We start from the raw sequence: 22,786 nt of genomic DNA on the forward strand, positions 1-22,786 counted from the left end.
TCACAAATTTCTGTTTATGTGTCATTGTCACGTATTGGTTACTAAACTGCTTTTTTCTTTTTTTAAACCATTTTCGCTTCGGTATTGGGTTAGATTTGTTGTTTGCATTATTATGTCACTTTAAGTATTGATTTTAGGGCTGGGTATCGATTCAGATGTTCCAGATCGATTCGATTTCGGTTCACAAGCTATCAAAACAATTCAATTTCGATTCTCGGTTCAATTTTCGATTCCGGTACTCGGGTCGGTTTTTATACTCGATTCTCGATTCAACTCCATGAATATAGATTTAATACTAATACTATATTAATAAAAAAGAACAGTGAACAGCAGTTTACAAGTGGGTAATTAATAAAAAGAAATTAAAAGCCACAACACTATCGTCGTCGTCTTGCTTGTGAAATCTAAAATGCTTCCATACTTCTAACTTTTATGTGAAGGTGGCATCAACATCGATTAAGCACCTGAAACGGCCATTTTAAGCACTGAATGAATGACAGGCTCACCTCTCGCTTCTTGGTAACATTGCCCAAGGTAAAAAAGAGGGTGACATCTAGTGAAGAAGACTAGTAATTAGATTAACGTTAATCTTACGTTCAATGTTTGCGGAAATAAATATGAAAGAAAAAAAAATATTCTGCTCTTTGAGAATCGATTTTGAAACGACCACATTTAAAAAAAAAAAGATTAATTGAAAAATCTTTTTTTTGTCCAGCCCTAATTGGTTTATAAAAAATTTTTTCAGATTTTTTTTATATTTTCTACATTTTAAACCATTGTCGCATGATGTTAGGGTTATGGTGCATTCACACCAACCATGGTAGATGTGCCAAGCGCGCTATTCGCGCATAGTCAGACACTTAAACATTTTAGTTTTCTCTCTTCATTTGTGTGTAAAAGCCGCGCGTGAAATTCTAATTCGATACATTCACGCAGAAATTTGCGTCATGGGAGGGGCGTCTGTGACTCTGCTGAGACTCCGTTCGCTTCCTGTAATGACATCACTACTACAGAAAGGTCCTGATTGGTTAACGTGGCACAGAAATCCACAGAAGTTTAGATTTTTCAACTCACGCCTTTCCGCCGGCAACACTTAATTCACGCGGAACGTGCCGCAGGATGCCTAAATGCGTCTTTGCATTGACTTAAAATGTAAATCACTCTCGCTTGCCGCCTCTACCGTGTCTGGTGTGAACCCTGCATTAGAGTTGGGTTTGGGTAAGGATGTCATTAGAAAATAGGACAAAACAGTTGAGTAACCAATATTTGACAATGACACACAAAAATACCCATCTTTAAGAGTTTATAGCAGAGAAAAAAAATATAGATAGGTTTTCCGTTTTGTTTGTTTGTTTGTTTATTGTTTGTTTGAAAGCAGAAATCTGTATTTTATTTGATATATTTGTATGTTTATATATTTTTAGAATAATTTTTTTCTGGAATGCATTTTGTGAAACTTTTGTGAAAATTACAAAAAAATGCTGGCTGGCAACTTTTCAAAAAAAAAAAAGGCTGGGGGTGAATGAGTTAAGATTATTATTTCCTAATAATAATAATAATAATAACAATATATTTTTTTTCAGAATAAGATCATTTTGGACCCTCTAACATTCAGCGAGGCTCGCTTCAGGCCGTCACTAGAGGAGCGTCTGGAGAGCATCATCAGTGGCGCCGCCCTCATGGCCGACTCTTCCTGCACGCGTGACGACCGCCGCGAACGCATCGTAGCCGAGTGCAACGCCGTGCGTCAGGCCCTGCAAGACCTACTGAGCGAGTACATGAACAATGTGAGTCTAACATCTTTCTACACCTGCTCAAAGTTCACATGCACGCGGGTTATTACTGCATTTGTCTGTTCAGGAAGGTGTTAATGTTCCCGTGACTCGCGGCAAGGTTTCTCACAGTCTGTTCTGCAAGTACATTTATCATAGTTTTGTGAAGGGACTAATTGAAACAAGCATTTTATTCTATTCTTTCACATCCTGTTTTGCTTGTACCTCCAGAATAATCATTTTAAACAACAAGCATATTTACAAAAACCGTACCTTTCAGGCATTTGGCATATACCTTGTAAGAGTTTTGACAGTGGTTATTATTTTTCAGGGTTGCTGTCGAGAAACATACAGCATAAGCTTTCTGCACAGACAAACCTTTCTTTATCTACAGTAGTTTTTTCCATATTTCTTTATATGTGACATACATGTTAAAGGTTTATGTTTTTTTTTTTATAAAATAACAATTGACATGGGCAATTGCGTAATTGAAGGTATATTTTTTGACTGAAATTTGAAGGCTGTTATGATTCAGCCGATTCCAAGGTGATTTTCAATTGATCTAGCTTGTTCAGGAAATCCTTGGTGAGTTAGAATGGCATTGCTGCCAAATACGTGCATGAAATACGACTGTTCTCACTCGCCAATAGAAACGTTGACGTCACTAAAGTTTTTGTGTAATAGAAGTCTATGGATGACCTTCAAAACGTTGTGATGCTTTTAATACACTCGTGATACGTTGTGTACTAGTGGGTTAGAATTGGTTGTTTTCGTTAACATTTTGTGAAATAACAACACTTCTCTCTACGCCTAAACACTACTGCCTTTGGACTCTTCAAGATTATATGTTATATGGAATGTTTGTGTAACATGTTTGTGTTATATTTTACCTCTTGTTCCTCGTTTGAAAAAGCTCTGCAAGCATCATGTCATACAGGGTTTATACCCTTTACTTCAGTACCTGTTTTCCAGACATTGCATCTTAAGAGAGTTGACCAGATTAAGAGTCTTAATATAGTTTGATAGATCAATACTCCGACCTTTAGTCTTTCTGCCCTTCCTGTCTCTTTTGTGTTGTGGGTTAAGGGCATGTAATCCAGTGGAATTATAAAGATAGTTTGTGTGTGTGCGTGTGTGTGTGTATTACCTTGTAATAGCTGTTATTAAACCATCGGCAGGTGTTGGGAAATATTGATCAGTATGATATCAATGAGGCTGTCTGACTCTGGTGCTGTGCGGTAATCGATGGCTTCTTCCTCGCTGTACTCTAATGTGGGTTTCCAGATGTTGTGTGCGCGCCATACGGGAACTGAGGGAATATTAAATACAACCTCTCATTTGATTAGTGATGCCCCTCTAGTCAAAACACAACATTACCACTTTAATTATAAACTCCTGCTATGGTAGGAACTCTGTTTTGCTAGGCTGGGATGTTTTATATGAGTTTTACTTTCTCTTGAGATTCACTTTCTCATTTGTTCTTTATGTTTTATGTCTTTATGTGTGTGTGTGTGTGTCACTTGATTCTTGTTAATATTTTCTTTGCACACTTAATTTTTTTGTCACTATATTTAATCATGACATGTACTTATTATGTATAGTGGCGGCTTACTGTGGACAACTCCAGGACACCTGTATATTGGTACTGATTGACAGATCAATATAAATGCAAATATTCCATTCTATACTGGCAACTTATATAATTCGTTTTTTAACCATCGTTTTACCCAGTTGCCATTGTAGCTAAGTAGATTCAAAATGCTTAAAGGGACATTCTTTTTTAATATTCTCATTTTCCAGCTCCCCTAGAGTTTTTTTATTTGATTTTTACCATTTTGGAATACCTTCAGCTGATGTCTGGGACTGGCGTTACCACTTTTAGCAAATCTTAGCATAAACCATTGAATCTGATTAGAGCATTAGCATCGCGCCTAAAAAATAACCAAAGAGTTTTGATATTTGCCCTATTTAAAACTTGATTCTTTTGTAGTTACATTTTGTACTAAGACCGACGGAAAATTAAAAGTTGTGATTTTCTAGGCCTATATGGCTAGGAACTATACTCTTATTCTAGCGTAATAATCAAGGACTTTGCTGCCGTAATATGTCTGCAGGAGGCGCAATGATATTATGCAACAGCCCAAAATAGTCCCCTGCAATTGAAAGTTACCAAGGGGACTACTTTCAGGCGCTGCGTAACTGCAGAAGAGTCAAGTTTTAAATATCGAAACTCTTTGGTTATTTTTTAGCCTGATGCTAAATGGTCTAATCAGATTCAATGGATTGTGCTAAGCTATGCTGAAAGTGGTACCGCCAGACACGGAGATCAGCTGAATGGATTCCAAAATGTTAAAAATCAAATGTTTAACTCTAGGGGAGTTGGAAAATGAGCATATTTTCAAAAAAGTGAAGTGTCGCTTTAATTGAAAAAAAAAAAAAAATACAGTAAATTGTAAAATTAATTTTTTTGCATACATTTTCTTTTCTGGAAATGCACACACTTAGTAAAATGTAATATGTGACCCTGGACCACAAAATCAGTCATCGAGTTGAAACAGTTGACATTGAGATTAATTGGGTCTCAATCACTAAGAATGCGTACGCACAAATTTGTACGGATGTTTTTACTATCAAATTTGATTTAACAAAAACTTCCACAGTATTTTTTTTTTTAAATGTATGCAAACATGTAAGAACAACTTAGACCACACGTTTCCAATAATCATGAACAAGGAAAATATATATATATATACAGGGTTCTTTATCCTTGTTCATGATTATTGCGTACGTGTTGTCTAAGGGTGTTTTCACACATACACTGTTTAGGTCGGCCCAAATGACGTGTCGGTCTGATTACGGTTCGTTTGGGTCAGTTTGAACACAACAGCTGCACTCTGGCCGCTGCACTAAACGGCCGCTCCGAAACCGCTCTGGTTTCGGTGGTCTTGGAGCGGCCCATCTGGTGCGACTCTGGTGCGACCCATCTGTGGTGTGAACGCTGCTCGACCTCGGGCCGAACCAAATACAGGAAGTTCTCCACATGTTTGAGCCACTGGGCTTCCGTCGTGACATGAGCCGTGTTACATTGTGGGTTAACAACAAACAAGGCAATCTTGGTCCGTTGCAGAGATTCACTGCCTCCTGGACGTTTGAGCTGATGATTTTATAAACGCACCACTGTCTTCCACACACACAAATAGTGCTGGGTCCGTGAGAAGGGCTTTTAATAGAACAGTTGCGCAATTTCGCGTTAAAGCAAAGAAACTTCGCAAAGACGTGCATCGTTTATCTCCATATCTTGCTAGCGTCGCTCTTCCTGTCAGGCTGGTTGTCGCGGAAACATGGGGGGTGGTCATGAGATGGTAAGAGCTGTCAGAGACCAATGACAGCGCGACCGTTGTCACATGGTGTACAGTGCGGCGTTTCGAGTACGGTAAAAACAACATATGTGAACACGGATCGCACTACCTGAAAACTGATACAATGTATTTTGGTGCGTTTCGAGGCCGGACCACGGTGCGCACCAACATATGTGAAAACACCATAAGTTGTTCTTCCATTGGACAAATGTCCAAACGCATATTTCACAAACAAATTCGTGCATAAGCATCACCTTTAAAGAAAATCACCTTTAAAGTTGTCCAAATTAAGTCCTTAGCAACACATAAATAATTTTTTATAAATAGATAGAAAATTTACAAGATATCTTCATGGAATATGATCATAATGATTTTTGGCATAAAAGAAAAATCTATCATTTTTTTGCCTATTGCTACACATATCCCCGTGCGACTTTAGATTAGTAATTAACTATACTATTCATATTTTTACTAATTGCAAATTTATTTCAAATGAATAATGTATTGTCCAGCCCTATACAGTATATCAAAACATAGAATACTTTATATTTTTTAAATATATTTCACAAACTGATCCATCTCCCACAGTCTTAATTACAACTTTATTTTGAATAAATAATGTATTCACCCGACCCTATATGAACAAAACTGAACAGAAAGTACTACTACTTCATAGGGGCTCATTGTGATTATTGTATAAATCATGATACATAAAATACAGACGTGGAAATCTGCCCATATACTGTTTGTGTTTAGTGTCTCTTCTGCTATAACAAGCTTTCTTCTCTCTCGGGTTGAATAGTTTCTTAGCTTACTGAGGATGCTTCATTAAATTCTGTATTACAGTCGCTACTGGCAAGCTACAGCTGGGGGCTTGAAAGTGTGTGATCTAAAAAACAAAGGGTTAAAAGAAAGACGACTGGGAAAACAAGGTGTATTATTTATCTGTTTTATTCATGCTCTGTTTAATACAGTATTTCTCTCCTACTATATATGTTTTTTTTTTTCTTTATAGTCAATTGTGGTTGCATCCTATATTACAAATAAGAATTAGGCCTCGTCCTAGACTAAAATACAGATCTGTACCTACAATGTACATATAAGGACCTATTCAAAAGGTACCTTCCCAGTGACAAATTTTTTAACCACTTTTCTGACTGTGCCGAGTAGAGTGTAGGTAGTAGAAACTATCTTACCATTGACATCAATCTACAGGGAATTATGGGTAAAGGGAGGTAACTAGAAGCGGTTTCTAGGTTTTACAGCGAAAACGATTTCTACACCAACATTGCCGTAACTCTTGCCACCGACTGTCACACTTCGCTGTAATCGTTCTTCAACCCCAACCCTGGAGACTCGTAGAACGGCACGAGGTTGATCAATGTCCCAGTTTGTGATAAATTAAGTTCAGGTGGCAGGAAAATGTCCATACCTGTCCCAGCTCGTGGTGATCGTTGATTGGTGACAGCAGCCTGGTCTCCCAGACCCATGCTGAATCATCACAATTGGCTGATTTAGTCCCGGCAGTCCGGACAGGCCAATCTGTCAATTGATCGGTTAGGGTAATGTATTGCCGACCGGGGTCAAGGGAGCTTGATCATTTAGGTAGAGGTTGGGGGGGGGTCGCAGGCGTGGTGGTTTACATTGCTAACCTAGTGCACGTTGTAGAGAGTTGGTTAGCTTACCTTAATCTCGCACTCAGCCAGACGTGGCACTCCGGCGGTCACTTGGCATTTAAAGAAGATGGATGCCTGCATTCTTCGGCCCTCCAGGGGGGCCGCACAGTAAGGTTTTATCAAGAGGCAGGGTTGATGAATACTCCGTCAGTTTAACAGTGCTGCCGCTGGCCCCAGGCCCACGGTAGAAAGCCATGGTTTGGAGCTTGTGCAACCCAGAGGATTACTTATGAAGAACAGTGGATCAACACAAGCAAGGGAATGTGAGATTAATAGATTTGAAGCACAGTGTTACAATCTAGATGCTTCTTCTGCACAGATAATGTCCATAATGTTGCACAACATAAGCAATAGGTTGTTTGGTTTATCTTTCTGTTTACAATTTAAAAATACATCACTGCTAACTACATAATGGAAGACATTATTTTGTTGTTTGATGTTAAAGATTATTGTTCCCAAAGGGAAATTTGTTATGGAGATGTTGCAGATACAAATGAGAATAAAGAAACTAGCAGTTACATGATATTATCAACACTGATGTTCAACCATTTATAGTTTAGACCTATGTGTCATCATTTATTTAATTTTCTATAAATGAAAATGAGATCTCTTTGTCAGAAGTAATTTTAGCATCTCAATATGGCACATTTGTAAACAACAGCATGATGTGAGTAAATGATGACAATTTTTCAGCTTTTGGGTGAATTATCCGTTTAGAAACATTAAAGAGACACTCCACTTTTTTAAAAATATGCTCATTTTCCAGCTCCCCTAGAGTTAAAGATTAGATTTTTACCATTTTGGAATCCATTTAGCTGATCTTCGGGTCTGGTGGTACCACTTTTAGCATAACTTAGCATAATTCATTGAATCTGATTAGACCATTAGCATCGCGCCTAAAAAATAACCAAAGAGTTTTGATATTTTTTCTATTTAAAACTTGACTCTTCTGTAGTTACATCGTGTAGTAAGACTGACAGAAAATTTAAAGTTGTGATTTTCTAGGCCGATATGGCTAGGATATATACTCTCATTCTGGCGTAATAATCAAGGACTTTGCTGCTGTAACATGGCTAGCAAGCGTAGTGATATTACGCACTGCTCGAAAATAGTCCGCTGCTATTGAAAGTAACCAAGGGGACTATTTTCAGGGAGTGCGTAATATCACTTCAAGTTTTAAAAAGGAAAAATATCAAAACTTTTTGGTTATTTTTTAGCGTGAAGCTAATGATCTAATCAGATTCAATGGATTATGCTAAGCTATGCTAAAAGTAGTACCGCCAGACCCGAAGATCAGCTGAATGGATTCCAAAATGGTAAAAATCTAATGTTTAACTCTAGGGAGCTGGTAAGTGAGCATATTTTCAAAAAAGTGTCCCTTTAAATAGCTAAAACAAGATGTGTTGTGTCCTCACAGCAGCACAAATGCTTTCATGCCTCCATTCGGCATGTGTCAGACACCGTCTCATTGGACATGACCAGACGTTTCTGAGAGAGTATCCCACAGCATGCACATAGCATAGCAAAACCCTCCTTTTGCTTTCACACCATCTCCAAACACTTTCTCATCTGCCCCCAAAGACACAAACAAAAATACACACATCACACATTCGCCCTCGAGTTTTTAAAGAAAGTCAAATCAACTGCATCATCTGCTCGCAAAGCTTTCGCTATTCTATTAGCCTGGCTGCAGAAACGTCGAGTGGTCTACATTCTCATGCAGACCTTGTGAACAATGAGATGTTTCATAGCCATCGGCCTCGATTGGTTTTCACAGCATTTAAAAGTATGTTTCGCTGCGCACCACCTGTGTTCGATACTAGTAGCACAATAGGCAACAAGAAAGCTAGATCTAATTTAGCGGCGTAACATTTTTCAGTTTTTTTAATTGATTATGTCATTCATTTAACTTTCCAGGCGCATTAGAAGTTGACTATGTTTAAATCCATAGTTTTGTAATGTCTGTCATAATTTTTACTCTCATGTTGTTTCTTTCTTTCTTCTTTACACCATTCCAGCATCTATGTCTATATTCATGGCGAGAACTGGTTAATCCATACACAAGTTATTCAGACACAGGTTGGGGGAGGGACAATTTGCCTAACTTGCATGTTTTTGCCCTGTGGGAGGAAACAGAAGTAAACCCACACTGACACCGGTAGAACATGCAAACTCCACACAGAAAGGCCACCTGACCTAGCCGGGGCTCAAACCGGGGATCTTCTTGATGTGAGGCAATAGTGCTACTTACTGTGCCGCCCTCATGTTGTTACAAAATGTACAAAACTATATAAATGTATTTGGTCTGATAAACACAAATTCAATACATTTTGAGAAATCCCCAATCAGAAGCTCTGTAAAATTGGCAAAGAGATCTGTAAAAGAGAGGCTTCTGTGTGAACGCAAATGCATCTTGTAAATGTTCTGGGATCGCTCACATAAAGAGGACCTAGTAACACGGAAACATTACGCGTGGACATGACGCAGAAACAATGCCGTAATGGGCGTGCCGTAGTGAGGACGCACGTGCCATTGTAACCAGAAGTTATGGTTCAGCTCTTTGACACAGGGCTTTAAACGCAGTCAACATATACGTCGAGAAATGACGGAAAACTGGCCTGAAGCAGAGATCAGCGAGCTCCTCACTACACTCTTAAAAGGAATGTGTTAAAACAGCAAATCTTGTGTTGTCTCTTTTTTTATTTATTTGAACACAAAATCAACACGTCATGACACATAATGTGTTACTGTACATAGGATAACACAAAACAATGTGTAAAAACTTAACACATCCTTTCTTAGAGTGTATCCACACTGATGCTGAGATTATTTGCCAGCATGACAGAACGGCGCATCACACGCTCCTTATGATCTTGTTATAAACTAAAATGCATGCGCATATGTCACATGTCCCAATCCCAATCCTGGGCAAATCCCGGACACGTTTTCATATACAACCCCAAAACAGAAAAAGTTGGGACACTGTAGAAATTGTGAGTAAAAAAGGAATGGAATAATTTACAAATCTCATAACCTTAAATTTTATTCACAATAGAATATAGATAACAAATCAAATGTTTAAAGTGAGACATTTTGAAATGTCATGCCAAATATTGGCTCATTTTGGATTTCATGAGAGCTACACATTCCAAAAAAAGTTGGGACAGGTAGCAATAAGAGGCCAGAAAAGTTAAATGTACATATAAGAAACAGCTGAAGGATGACCAATGTTTAGGAATAGGAATGTTGTCCCATTCTTGTCTAATACAGACTTCTAGTTGCTCAACTGTCTTAGGTCTTCTTCGTCACATCTTCCTCTTTATGATGCACCAAATGTTTTCTATGGCTGAAAGATCTGGACTGCAGGCTGGCCATTTCAGTACTTAGATCCTTCTTCTACGCAGCCATGATGTTGTAATTGATGCAGTATGTGGTCTGGCATTGTCATGTTGGAAAATGCAAGGTCTTCCCTGAAAGAGACGACGTCGGAAGGGGAGCATATGTTGCTCTAAAACTTGGATAAACCTTTCAGCATTGATGGTGCCTTTCCAGACGTGTAAGCTGCCCATGCCACACGCACTCATGCAACCCCATACCATCAGAGATGCAGGTTTCTGAAATGAGCGCTAATAACAACTTGGGTTGTCATTGTCCTCTTTAGTCCGGATGAAATGACATCTCAGTTTTCCAAAAAGAACTTCAAATTTTGATTCTTTGGACCACAGAACAGTTTTTCACTTTGCCAAAGTCCATTTTAAATTATCCTTTTCTAGGGAAAATGCCTTTGCTTCTGGATCATGTTTAGATATGGCTTCTTGTTTGACCTTTGAGTTTTAGCTGGCAACGGTGAATGACACGGTGGATTGTGTTCACTGAAAATGTTTTCTGGAAGTATTCCTGAGCCCATGTTGTGATTTCCATTACAGTAGCATTCCTGTATGTGATGCAGTGCCGTCTAAGGGCGCGAAGATCACAGGCATCCGGTATGGTTTTCCGGCCTTGACCCTTACGCACAGAGATTGTTCCAGATTCTCTGAATCTTTGGATGATATTATGCACTGTAGATGATGATAACTTCAATCTCTTTGCAATTTTTCTCTGAGAAACTCAGAAAACTATTTTTCACTGCAGCATTGGGGGAATTGGTGATTCTCTGCCCATCTTGACTTCTGAGAGACACTGCCACTCGGAGAGGCTCTTTTTATACCCAATCATGTTGCCAATTGACCTAATAAGTTGCAAATTGGTCCTTCAACTGTTCCTTATATGTACATTTAACTTTTCTGGCCTCTTATTGCTACCTGTCCCAACTTTTTTTGGAATGTGTAGCTCTCATGAAATCCAAAATGAGTCAATATTTGGCATGACATTTCAAAATATCGTACTGTCAACATTTGATATGTTATCTATATTTTACTGTGAATAAAATTTAAGTTTATGAGATTTGTAAATTATTCCATTCCTTTTTTACTCACAATTTCTACAGTGTCCCAACTTTTTCTGTTTTGGGGTTGTATTTTCCATCTCTGTGTGAAAAGGCTTAAGGAAATGATAACAAAATTTCAATTTTGGGTGAACTATTCCTTTAAGAATGTTTTTGTGAGTTCGTTCTCTGTTTCATTGGACACATGCGCATTGTTGCGGCTACTGATCTTAACTTCCTGTCTCTGTTTGTTTAATAGTCTGACTAGTGGCTAAACTGAAGTCTGGAATAAATACCTCTTCAGAAATAACAAATGTTTTGGTTTCCTAAAGATGAAGGGAGATGGCGATCATGGATCACCGCTATGTGAAGGGAGGTTTGGTAGCTGAGCTGTATTTAACATTGTATACAAGTTTATACTAAACCATCTATACAATCTGTCCTCTTCACTTTTTTGATGGTTGGTCTGCTTATATAACGTGACATATGCTTATACAGTATATTAAGCGTGCAGCACAGTCAGATGACGTTCTTCCTCCGTTATCTTAACTGTCAATTGGGTGGACAGGTGAAGTTGACTGTGTTGGCGGTAGCAGACAGAAAGACATAATTACTGTCAGACAATCAAACCACAAGCATTTCTCATAATTAAAGTTTTATTGCCAGCTTGTCATTGAGAGAGGTCTTAATGTTGAGGCTAGTTTTTAAGACAAAAATATAATTTTGCCATCATATTTTTTTCTACTTTTTAAAGAATTGCAGTTTGGAAAATAGACGATTTTGTCTGAAAGTAAAAAAAATAATAAGATAAAGCAGCTAGTCAGAGCCCAGATATGAAGACCTTTATTACTGTTAATTAAAAGCAGTCAAAAGCTGTTGGATAAAATGTCTAGACTACATTGTTCGTTCAATCAAAGGCAAAGGATATATTTCTATATGACAGTTTTGATGTATTTAGGATTTTTAGCATAGTTATCATAGTTACTCCTGTTTTATTTATAAGTCGAGTAAAATGTCAAAAATGATATTTTAATACAGTATTGAATGAATAAGTGACCCTAAATGACGTCAATAAGTACATTTTGTCAAAATAAACTCATTAGTGCGTTGCCTGCATGACTATTTGACTAAAGAAACAACCAGGCGGAGTACAACTGGATAAATGATAATGTTTAAAGGTGCAATGTGGGACTTTCAGGAGGATCTTTTGACAGAAATGCAATATAATATACCAAACTATATTATCATTTGTGTATAAAGACCTTACATAATGAACTGCATTGATTTAATTACCTTAGAATGAGCCGTTTTTATCTACATACACCACGGCAGGGTTCCTACACGTTTCTTCAAGTTAAATTCAAGTCTTTTTAAGACCTTTTTAAGACCATTTATATAAAAAATTAATACCCATTTCACTTCCTTACCAGCAAAGAAAAACTAAAATACTTAAACTTGTGTTCATTTATTTTTCCGATGTGAAATGGGTAAAAAGACGATAAGCCAAGCAGGTGTGAAAAATTTTTTTCAGTAGGCCATAGAAAGTTTGCCAAACAATGTAAAGTTGTTAAGGAATTTCTGAGATTTTCTTTGATTTTTCCCGCTTCTCCTTTGCCTGTTGCTGTGTTGTGTTGCAGTCTATGATTGTGGTGATCTTCATTTACTGAAGGTATCACGTGTTCGCAGTATTTTGTACTGTGACCCGGGACTGTGTTGCGTTCTCAATTATTGGATCCGCCACTCTTTATTTATACTACTTTATTAAACAAACAGAGATGCAAACACATGTATGTTCTAAAAAGAGAAAGGTAATCTAAGCCCTCACACCCAGGCAAATATCCAGATACTTAGGCTACATTGCCACAGACCCCTGCCATCCCTACCAACCTATGTATATAGAGTAAAATGAAATTCGAAAATCAAAAGACGCCGAAATTAATTTGGAATATTCAATTTCATTTTTTATGTTAAACCAAAACTCTTATTGAACTATCTAGCACTTCTTCTTGCTTTACTCCTTCTTCCTCTTCTTCCTGGCCACCTCCTGCAACGTATCCAGGGCCTTCCATCTGGCTGCATTCATTTATATTAATTTCACATTATATTTCATAAATCCAACCATAAATGAACAAAGCTGACAATGTTTGTCAAAGCATCACAAAACACTTTACTGTTTTTGCACTGACATATGAAGCAATACTTGTGTAGATGACCCCTTTTATCAAACTCTTTTGAATACAATAATATGTATAGTATATTAATGATAGAAAGTGCAGGTCTAGAGATTATAAATGTAATCGGTGTGTTATGGTTTATGTAGTTTTCTTTCCTTTTTTAGATAGAGCAGAAGCAGTAACATTATTAAACAAAGGGACGGAGAAAGAAAGTGCAGCGCGTGGTCGTGACTTTCAAACCAAGCCAGTTGTTATCGCAATAGAAACGGAGGCACGCAGCTTGAAACTGCACGTGAACATTAGCGCTGACTGACTCTGATCACGGCCGTTTTCCTATCGACTCGGGTTTTACACATAATGTTAATCGGACCCGGTCCTCTGTGAAAACCTCTATGAATACAACTCTGCTCAAGTTCAGAAACATGTTACGCTGAACTCGCTTCATGTCGCACCCAATTCATCGAGAAACAGAGAGCATGTGAACGTACAGCAGACTCATCGGGAGAGACACGATGTGCTCTCAACCAAAATGCCATTAATAATAAAAAGGCGCAGGCGCTGAAAAGCGATGTGTTTGCATCCCTGATTTAATCAAAATGTGGTTGACAAAGAAACTTTTAAGGAAAAATACAATATGGAGAAGTTACATACAGCACAATTTTTAAGACCCAGACATCAAAATTTAAGACTTTTTTAAGTCTTTTTAAGGTATTATTTCCAAATTCATAAATTCAATGCTTTTAAGGCTTTTTAAGACCCCGCGGGAACCCTGCACGGGCCACCCTACACCCTACCTCGGGCCAACTATTTCTCCCTGGACATGTTTGTCCTGTGACAGCTAACGTAGCTTCTCTTTGCATATCGAAATTGAGGTTGGATGCATTCTGCCATCCGCTAGATGGCGCTGAAAACATAATGTACCTTTAAAAAAGGTGTAAAGGTAATGTAAGACAAAAAATGCGTATGGCTTTATTTCAGCACCCCAGTTGTTTGACCGGGTTGTTTGAGCTGTATTCTTATAATGGACATCCTTACTAGTCTCAGAAGTCCATGTAGACTTTGCAAGAACCACCTTTAGGCGTTTTATATTTGTTTTCGACAACGCTGTTCCTAACCCACTTCCTCAAGGAGAGCCCCTTTCCAACCAGATTCTGCACTTACGCCCTATTAAGCGGCCCGTATGGGGCGATCCATCAGCCGTTTCCCATAGCGACTTGTGCCTTCCCTTCCATCTGTCAGCCCCTAATGCCCATGGCTTGCTTTGTTCTGCCAATGAGAGACTCTTGCTCCCAAGTACATACTTCAAATACCACCCCATTCCACATTCAACATTCCCAGGCTTGGTTGGTAGTCCCACAGATCGCCCCGCGGTCGTTTGCTAACTGTCAAATGCGTGTTTAACACTAAACTGGAAAAAACTTGCACATTCTAGTGCAAGTTTATTTAAGGGTTATTATATGATTATTTTACTGTATATTACACTATCTATTATTACTATTAGTGTATTATATATTTATATTTGCAATCATTGACTGAGAATTTCAATGTTCTATTATAATGTTTAATATTGCGCAACTTCTACGAGTAAGGGTACCCTTTTTAAAGGATTAGTCTATTTTCTTTAAAAAATCCAGATAATTTACTCACCACCATGTCATCCAAAATGTTGATGTCTTGCTTTTTTCAGTCCAGAAGAAATTAAGTTTTTTGAGGAAAACATTCCAGGATTTTTCTAATTTTAATGGACTTTAATGGACCCCAACACTTAACAGTTTTAATGCAGTTCAAAATTGCAGTTTCAAAGGACTCTAAACAATCCCAAACGAGGCATAAGGGTCTTATCTAGTGAAACGATTGTCATTTGTGGCAAGAAATATAAAAAATATGCACTTTTAAACCACAACTTCTCGTCTTCCTCCGGTTCTGTGTGGCACCAGTGCGACCTCACGTTATTACGTAAAGACGTCGAAAGGTCACGTGTTACATAATATATGAAACACACATTTGCCGACCATTTTAAACAATAAACTGACACAAAGACATTAATTAATATCGTTCGACATACAACAATGTCGGAACGATCCTTTCTCCACACTTGTAAACACTGGGGCGTAGTTTTGCATACGTCATTCGTGACCTCTTGACGTGATGATGTATTACGTGAGGTCGCGCTGGCGCATCACAGGACCGGAGGAAGATGAGAAGTTGTGGTTTAAAAGTGCATATTTTTTATTTTTCTTGCCAAAAATGACAATCGTTTCACTAGATAAGACCCTTATGCCTCGTTTGTGATCGTTTAGAGTCCTTTGAAATGCAAATTTAAACCACATTAAAACTGTTAAGTGTTGGGGTCCATTAAAGTCCATTAAAATAAGAAAAATCCTGGAATGTTTTCCTCAAAAACATAATTTCTTCTGGACTGAACAAAGAAAGACATCAACATTTTGGATGACATGGTGGTGAGTAAATTATCAGATTTTTTTCTAAGAAAATTGACTAATCCTTAAAGAGCAAACTTTTTTGCTAATTTACATTTTTTACTATTATATAATAAAAATTTTTCTTCATTATTACATTTACAATATTTTTTTTTTCTGTTGTTATTTCATTTTCTCTTCAACAGTCTACTATTTTGAAATGTCATTGACAACCCCCTACGCATTAATGCCACAAAAATCCATAACTAACCATAATTATTCACGTCACATCTCAATCACTAGGTCTTCATGTATAATGCTAAATGCATTCAAAGGTCCAACGCACAACCACAAAGCCACCCTGTCACACTGCTCTACACCTTCACGATCTCTTTGAAGATCTCAGGTCATACGAAAGAAGGGCACAGTTTTGCAGATGAAAAAAGGCTCGCGGTCCTCTGGGATTCATACGTCCCTCAATCAAAGATTGATACTTGTGGGGACAGCAGGAACTTTTGACTCCTGTGGATCCTTCGCAGCTTCTCGCCACATCTGAAGGCAGTAATGAGAAAAGTAAGAGGACACACAGTTGCAAACTCTCAAGGAGGGACCTTTTATCTCCCAATTTTCTTTACAAGGACACTTGCCTGCCTGCTGGCCCTCGGCCTTGCGCCGGTAACACATGGAGAGAAGTTGCCAGACTAGAGGCCGATTTCTCTTATTTTCTGTTCCACCTCATATTTCATGCTACGATTTTTTTCCCAAGCTCCAGTACTTCCACCTCCCTAAAACACGAGGTTTGCAGGTTAAACGAGAAATTGTTCCTCATATATTATCAGAGGGCTTAATTCAGCAGCGCTATGCTAGATAATTCAGGCAGTGCAGGAGTTTATAATTCTCTAACATTTTCATTAATTTGCTCCTCATGTTTGCTGCCTGCAGTAATCAGGGGAATGAAATAGGGCTCAGAATGATGATAAATCACTCGGCGGCCATGTTGTCTGCGGAGCTGCTTCATTACTGAACGCTGATGAGAGTGAAATGGTCTTCACATTGCTTTGTGAGTCAGGGGAGTCCTGTGTGTGTGCGCGCGCGTGTGTGTGTGGGAGATGTGTCATTTTCTTCCCTCTTACCAGCTGTCATTTTCTTTTTCATTCTGTGTTTTGGGCAAGTACGGACCCATATCTACATAGAAATTGTGACATTTTTGCACTCCGTTTATGCGAATAGAGTGTGCTTGAAATCGTTTTTGTGTGGGTGGTTTTTGTGTTTGCTCCAGGCTGAAATAGCTCTTCACTCATTTCATTTCTAGGGTTGTCTGTGTCCAGTCGCTGTGTTTTTGTGTTTGAGTGCATGTCAGCAGAGGTTATTGGCTTTAAAGGCCCGATTTTGTGAATCCAAACAAGGTGAAATCAATCTTGCACCCGGTGCTTGTGTCTGTCTCCTTTCTTTTCATGTAACCTGCTGGTCATTTGACATTGTTTCGCTGCCAGTATCAATAATCTGGAGGTTTGATATGTGGTGCGTGTACATGTTTAACTGTATGCGAAAGGCTGAGGATGCCAACTTTCTGTATAAAGGGTTTAAGAAATAGCTATGTTGATGCAAAATAAGCAGAATGCAAATATATTTGTACATTATGTTTGGTAGACACTTTTATCAAAAACTACAGTGGATTAAGTAGGGGTGCGTGTTGCACAAACTAACGTGGGGTTAGTTGTAACACAGACCGTTGGAGCGAGTTGTTTTTCCGGTATTGTTTTTACTGGCAAAAGACGCTCTCGTGCAAATTTATAAAAATTCTTGCCGTTGCTTTTAATAGGCTACACATTAATGTTTGCTGGCTGCCTACAAAATAAATGTGCCTGTCTTATTAAAAATTGTGTGTTAAATTTTATTTTTGTTCATATCTTTAATATTAATTGAATAAGGTCATGTGAAAGATTAAAATCATAATGAAATTAATGGCTAAAATCAGACTTTGATTATTATCTCAGAATTTGATTTTGAGACTTTAGTTTGTTTTTTACAGACTGCGTCACATATAAAAATATTTTTTTTTGTCATAAGTGCTGCATTTTCTCAAATATTTAGACATTTTATTCATTTATAATTGAACTATGTTTAGATAGAATGAATAGTGAAATACCTGTCTGTTATAGACAGATAAATAAACAATATCAACTTCAAGTATATAGACAAAATAGTATTGAAATATTTGCTTGCAAACTTAATTTTTAGCAAGTGTTACAACTAACCCCCTGCCTGTTACAATTAACCCCACCTATGGGGTAAGTTGTAACGTTTGCACTTCTGTCACGTTTGGTGTAAATGTCCAAGAATGGTAAGAATAGAAACAAACTTCAAATGATCACTTTATTTTTGTGAGTAGATGCAGTTACTTTATTTGGAAAACAGTTTTTTTTTGCACCCTCATGTTACAGATTTTCAAATAGTTGTATCTTGGACAAATATTGTCCTATCCTAACAAACCATACACCAATGGAAAGCTTATTTATTCATCTTATCTCAATTTAAAAAGGTACTTTTTACTGGTTTTGTGGCCCAGGGTCACATATACTTTGGTATTTGATATACCTGTATCAGAGCCGAAGTGAGACTCATTTTCATCCTTGGAGTTTCAAGCCTCAGACCAGCCAAATTTAGTTCATGAGTCTGCAATAGTGTATACTGTTCTCTACAGCCTTGCAATTCATTGTTTGTTTGTTTTTTCAAATATTTAATTTCCAATTCAGTGCAAATACAGTAGATTTTTGCCATAATCCTACATAAGGTATTTTAATATTATTCAAATAAACTTATTCAAAAACAACTGAAAGGAAAAAATGTGTTTGTTTCCCCTGTATTTCAATTTTTTTTAAAGATAGGTCTTGAGATTACATGTTGGGTTGAAAAGGTTTGGAAACACCTGATATATAATACACAAGCAAGATTTATCAAGTATGCAGGGGAAACAGATCTGAATATAAAAATCTTTATCTTAATTTATTAGTACTTAGATCATGTATATTGCCAAAAAACGTAAGGCAGGCCTATCTTGTTTATTCTTCCAATAAGTGGTCAGGACTCGGGACACAATCAACTTGGGCATAAAGCGATGTGGATAAGTGCCCATGACAACACCGGCCCTCGTAGAGAATTCTCCTGGCCTTCCCTATGGCCAATCCGGGCCTGTGATATATTGTTTGGTTCATTTGTCATTATGCCACTTGAGGAGCTAGTCACATGGAAAACGCAATGTGATGACACTTGACCGGTCAACCCATGTAATTCACTCTCATCCATGCACATTTTGTTCTGGATAATCACTTGTGTGAAAAACATCATGCTCTATTTCTATGCCTGGCCTCTCTCTCTTGACGTCAGCTTGCATCCTCATTGCGTGCTTTCTTAAATAAAGTCAGGAAGCCGCTGTCGTGCTCGCTTTCAATTAGAGACGTTTCAGGCACAACATGGCACGAATCAGAACACCCACCCCACAAGTCGGGCGCTCTCACGATGCTCATTTGTGCCGGAAGGCCACGCCGAGGTGATGCAGCCAACCGCGATTTAATTGGCTTTTTAGGCTAATTCGTATTAAAGGGGTTGAGATGGAATTAACTGGAGACAAATTAATGTAATAAAAGCTCTCAGAGCTACATTCCCATTGCATTAGCTGCAATGGAACTTTACCACCGTACCCCCACCCGACCGCACCCCACGCCTAAAAGCCGACTGCAGTGAGAGCGGCTAACTCTATTGACATTGATAGGTCGTTGGAGCTGTGGAATCGAGTGTAATTGTGTTAAACGGGCAGACATGGATCTGAAGAGCAGGGCTCTAACTGCGTTAGCACGCTACATATGTTAGTGTTTTGAATGCACGGGCGAGCTCGGCTGGGTGATGGAGCATCCTGCGCCCTGAGTCTAGGAAGGGCGGGTGGAGAAATGCATTCTTGGCTGTAGGGCTAAACCATGCAGAGCATCGGAGGGAGAATGTGCGATAAAAGAGATGTCTGTCTGTCAAACCGAGGGCAGCTTTTGGCCTTAAACATTATTACATTATGGACAAACGTTATTGTTCTCATCATTGTTGGTTTGTTTTATTTTCCTTAAAGGTTAGTAATGATCGTGCGCCCAGAAATTGAACTGACATGCCATTTGACTTAATTGCAATTAATTTCTTGCTATAATTTGCCCTCATGTGTATGCTTCGTATGCTCCATTTATTTTCTGCTTTTGAGTTGTTTTCACCTACAGGCGCTTTTAGTTCCCAGGAGAATTTGCATTGTCATAAACATATTTTGTTATTTGGAGATCACAGTGAAACTTTTCTACATGGATTTGATTTAACCTCACAACCTTTCGATCTCAAAATATGTATATATTACATAAAAAACACTTACAAAATTATTTTGATCTAAACATATTAAAATTAGTAGTGGAAAAAACATTTTCCAACAGTTTTATTATTACAGATGTGAATGGTTAAGGTGAAATATGCTTTGCGTATAGGGAATAATACAATGAATGTATTATTATATACATAGGTTGTAAGTTAGGGTGGTCATTATTTTTCAAATTTTATAAGTTCATGTTCTCACCCCACCAATATTTTTGAATAAAGAAATAAATAATTGGACAATTTTACCTTTGAATTTGAACACATTTGCGTATTATGTGATACTTTGTGCAGGGTTCCCACATGTCCTTAAAATCCTTGAAAGTTTGTGAATCTTGGGGAAAAAAATCAAGGCCCTGGGAAGTTTTTGAAATTGTAAGTGCATAAATACAGGTCATTAAAAGAGCTTGAATCTATTTTATGCTAGAAGTTTTCTGGAAAAAAAATCCATATTATTCCATGTGTAGTGTAGGATAATATCATAAAAATACTTTTTAAGCACACGTGCTTAACTGTTCGCTTTAAATGCTTATATATTCTGTATGCGAATGTTGATTCATACCAAAATGTTTTTTTTTTTTGCATAGTTATGTTTGACACAATAAAACGTCTCTGGTTACGTATGCAACTGTTGTTCCCTGAGAAGGGAACGAGACGCTGCGTCTCCATTGCCATACTTCCTGCGGCCCTGTAATGCCGTCTTTGGCAATATTTCAGATAGCGATATACTTTCGCATCACCCTGTCTTTGTCATTAAGCCTCACAATTGATTAAATTTGATATACACATTCAGACGCACTTACCCCTGAAGGCGTCCCCAAAGTGTCACCGCATGACTCAGCACGAGTTCCCTCGAAAGGGAACTGTAACAATGTATCTTAAAAGCTAACACGATGTAACCTTGCTCTCACTAGAAATGTGTCCCCACATTAAGTCCTTGAATTTGAGGGTATTGGACCTGGAAAGTCCTTGAAAGGTCCTTGAAATTGAAGTTAACTAAGGTGTGGGAACCCTGTTTGTGCTAGAATGTATAATTGTTTAATAATATATACTTAAAGTATGGCAGCAATGGATTATTTGACAATGCTCCATGCAATTAAAACTTTAAATGGTACAGTTTTTGCAAAAATATGTGATTTCGGATATATTCAAAGGCTTTGAGCAACCTCTAGATATTGTAGGAACAATTCAAAATTTTGCACAGCGTGTTTTATTGATATCCTAACACATTTAGGGGATGATAGTTGAACATTGAAAAAAAAATAAAAAATTATAAGGCCCACCCTAATGTAAGTATTATCATTACTACAGTAATCAAGTTGTATAGGGAAAGCTTTTATTTGTGTAAATAGGATACATTCATTTATGAAATTAGCACTATAGCAATACAATAGTTATTGGGTGTCTTCACCTTAGGTGGATTTACATAATTGCTCCTGACCTATACATTTAATGCACACATTTACCATAATTCAATAACTGTGGCTACAAGACCAAGCTCAGTAAAGTCTATTGACATCTGCCATTGTTGCGGCCTCTCTCTCTCTCTCTCTCTCTCTCTCTCTCTCTCTTGCTCTCTCGTTTGGTTTCTACACACTGCAGAATCTCTGATCTTTGTCAGCGTTCCTCTGCGGGTCTTTATCACATCAGCACACCAAATGTGCGGTTTTAAATCGCTTTTCTGATTAGAGCTCAGAGAGCCATAAATATTCTCTGTCAACATATAAACATTTACAAATAAGTCATACATTTCATCGCACACACCATCGACAGATGAATGGACGGCCAGGTTTATTACGCCCCTTTGTTTACTACATAAGTGCACAAGATATAAAATGTGTTTATGGAGGAGTGAGGACCACGTATGATCTACGAGATTATCCATCCTATTGGATTTCCTGTTTTTCCACTGTATTTTATATTTTGCGCAGTAAAGGCAGACGTGAGTCAGTGGAGTATGACTCAGCTGTCATTTGTTTTATAAAAGGATTATCATGAAAGACAGCATGTGTCCACAAGAGACACAATCAGCTTGCCTAATACAAAATTACAGAATCTGTGAAGTATATTCACAGGAAATTTAAGTTAATGTAGGACGCAGAGCTGGAAATGACAAAACACAGCATGGTGCCACAAACAAAACCTTGCATTATATACAATAGCATAAGACTGAAGTAACAGTAAGTGTTAATAACTGTCACATATAAACTTACGGTGCCTGGTCTTAATGTTAATATGTATATTAAAATAAAACTCTCTAAAAAAAGTACTTTTTATACATTTAGAGAGAATCAAAAGCGTACAATAAATATGTATTTGCAACATTAAATCATGTTTTACAGCTACAAAATGTAAAATAAATCTTTCAAACCATAATGGTTGCTGTATAATTTCCCTTTAACCATTTATGCGCAATTTATGCACAATTTCAAATTGCAAGACTGAAAGACGAAAATGTTGCAATCTGTGACATAGCACACGAGAACCAATGAGCGTTTGAATTACTGCCGTAAAATGTTTTGTAAAGCTTCTTGAGACGCAATATTTGAATTTAAATTCATAAC

General features: G+C 37.8%; 1 protein-coding gene across 1 annotated transcript in view; it reads left to right on the forward strand.

The window, feature by feature from the left end:
• ctnna2 (catenin (cadherin-associated protein), alpha 2) overlaps positions 1–22,786 on the forward strand; it is a 565,129-nt gene that overhangs the window by 169,581 nt on the left and 372,762 nt on the right. Inside the window, exon 7 of the mRNA XM_065265453.2 lies at positions 1,584–1,787. Coding sequence (XP_065121525.1) covers positions 1,584–1,787 — 204 coding nt within the window. The remainder of the gene's footprint in view (positions 1–1,583; positions 1,788–22,786) is intronic.

Source organism: Paramisgurnus dabryanus, chromosome 4 (assembly GCF_030506205.2).
Source record: "Paramisgurnus dabryanus chromosome 4, PD_genome_1.1, whole genome shotgun sequence".
Taxonomy (NCBI): Eukaryota; Metazoa; Chordata; class Actinopteri; order Cypriniformes; family Cobitidae; genus Paramisgurnus; species Paramisgurnus dabryanus.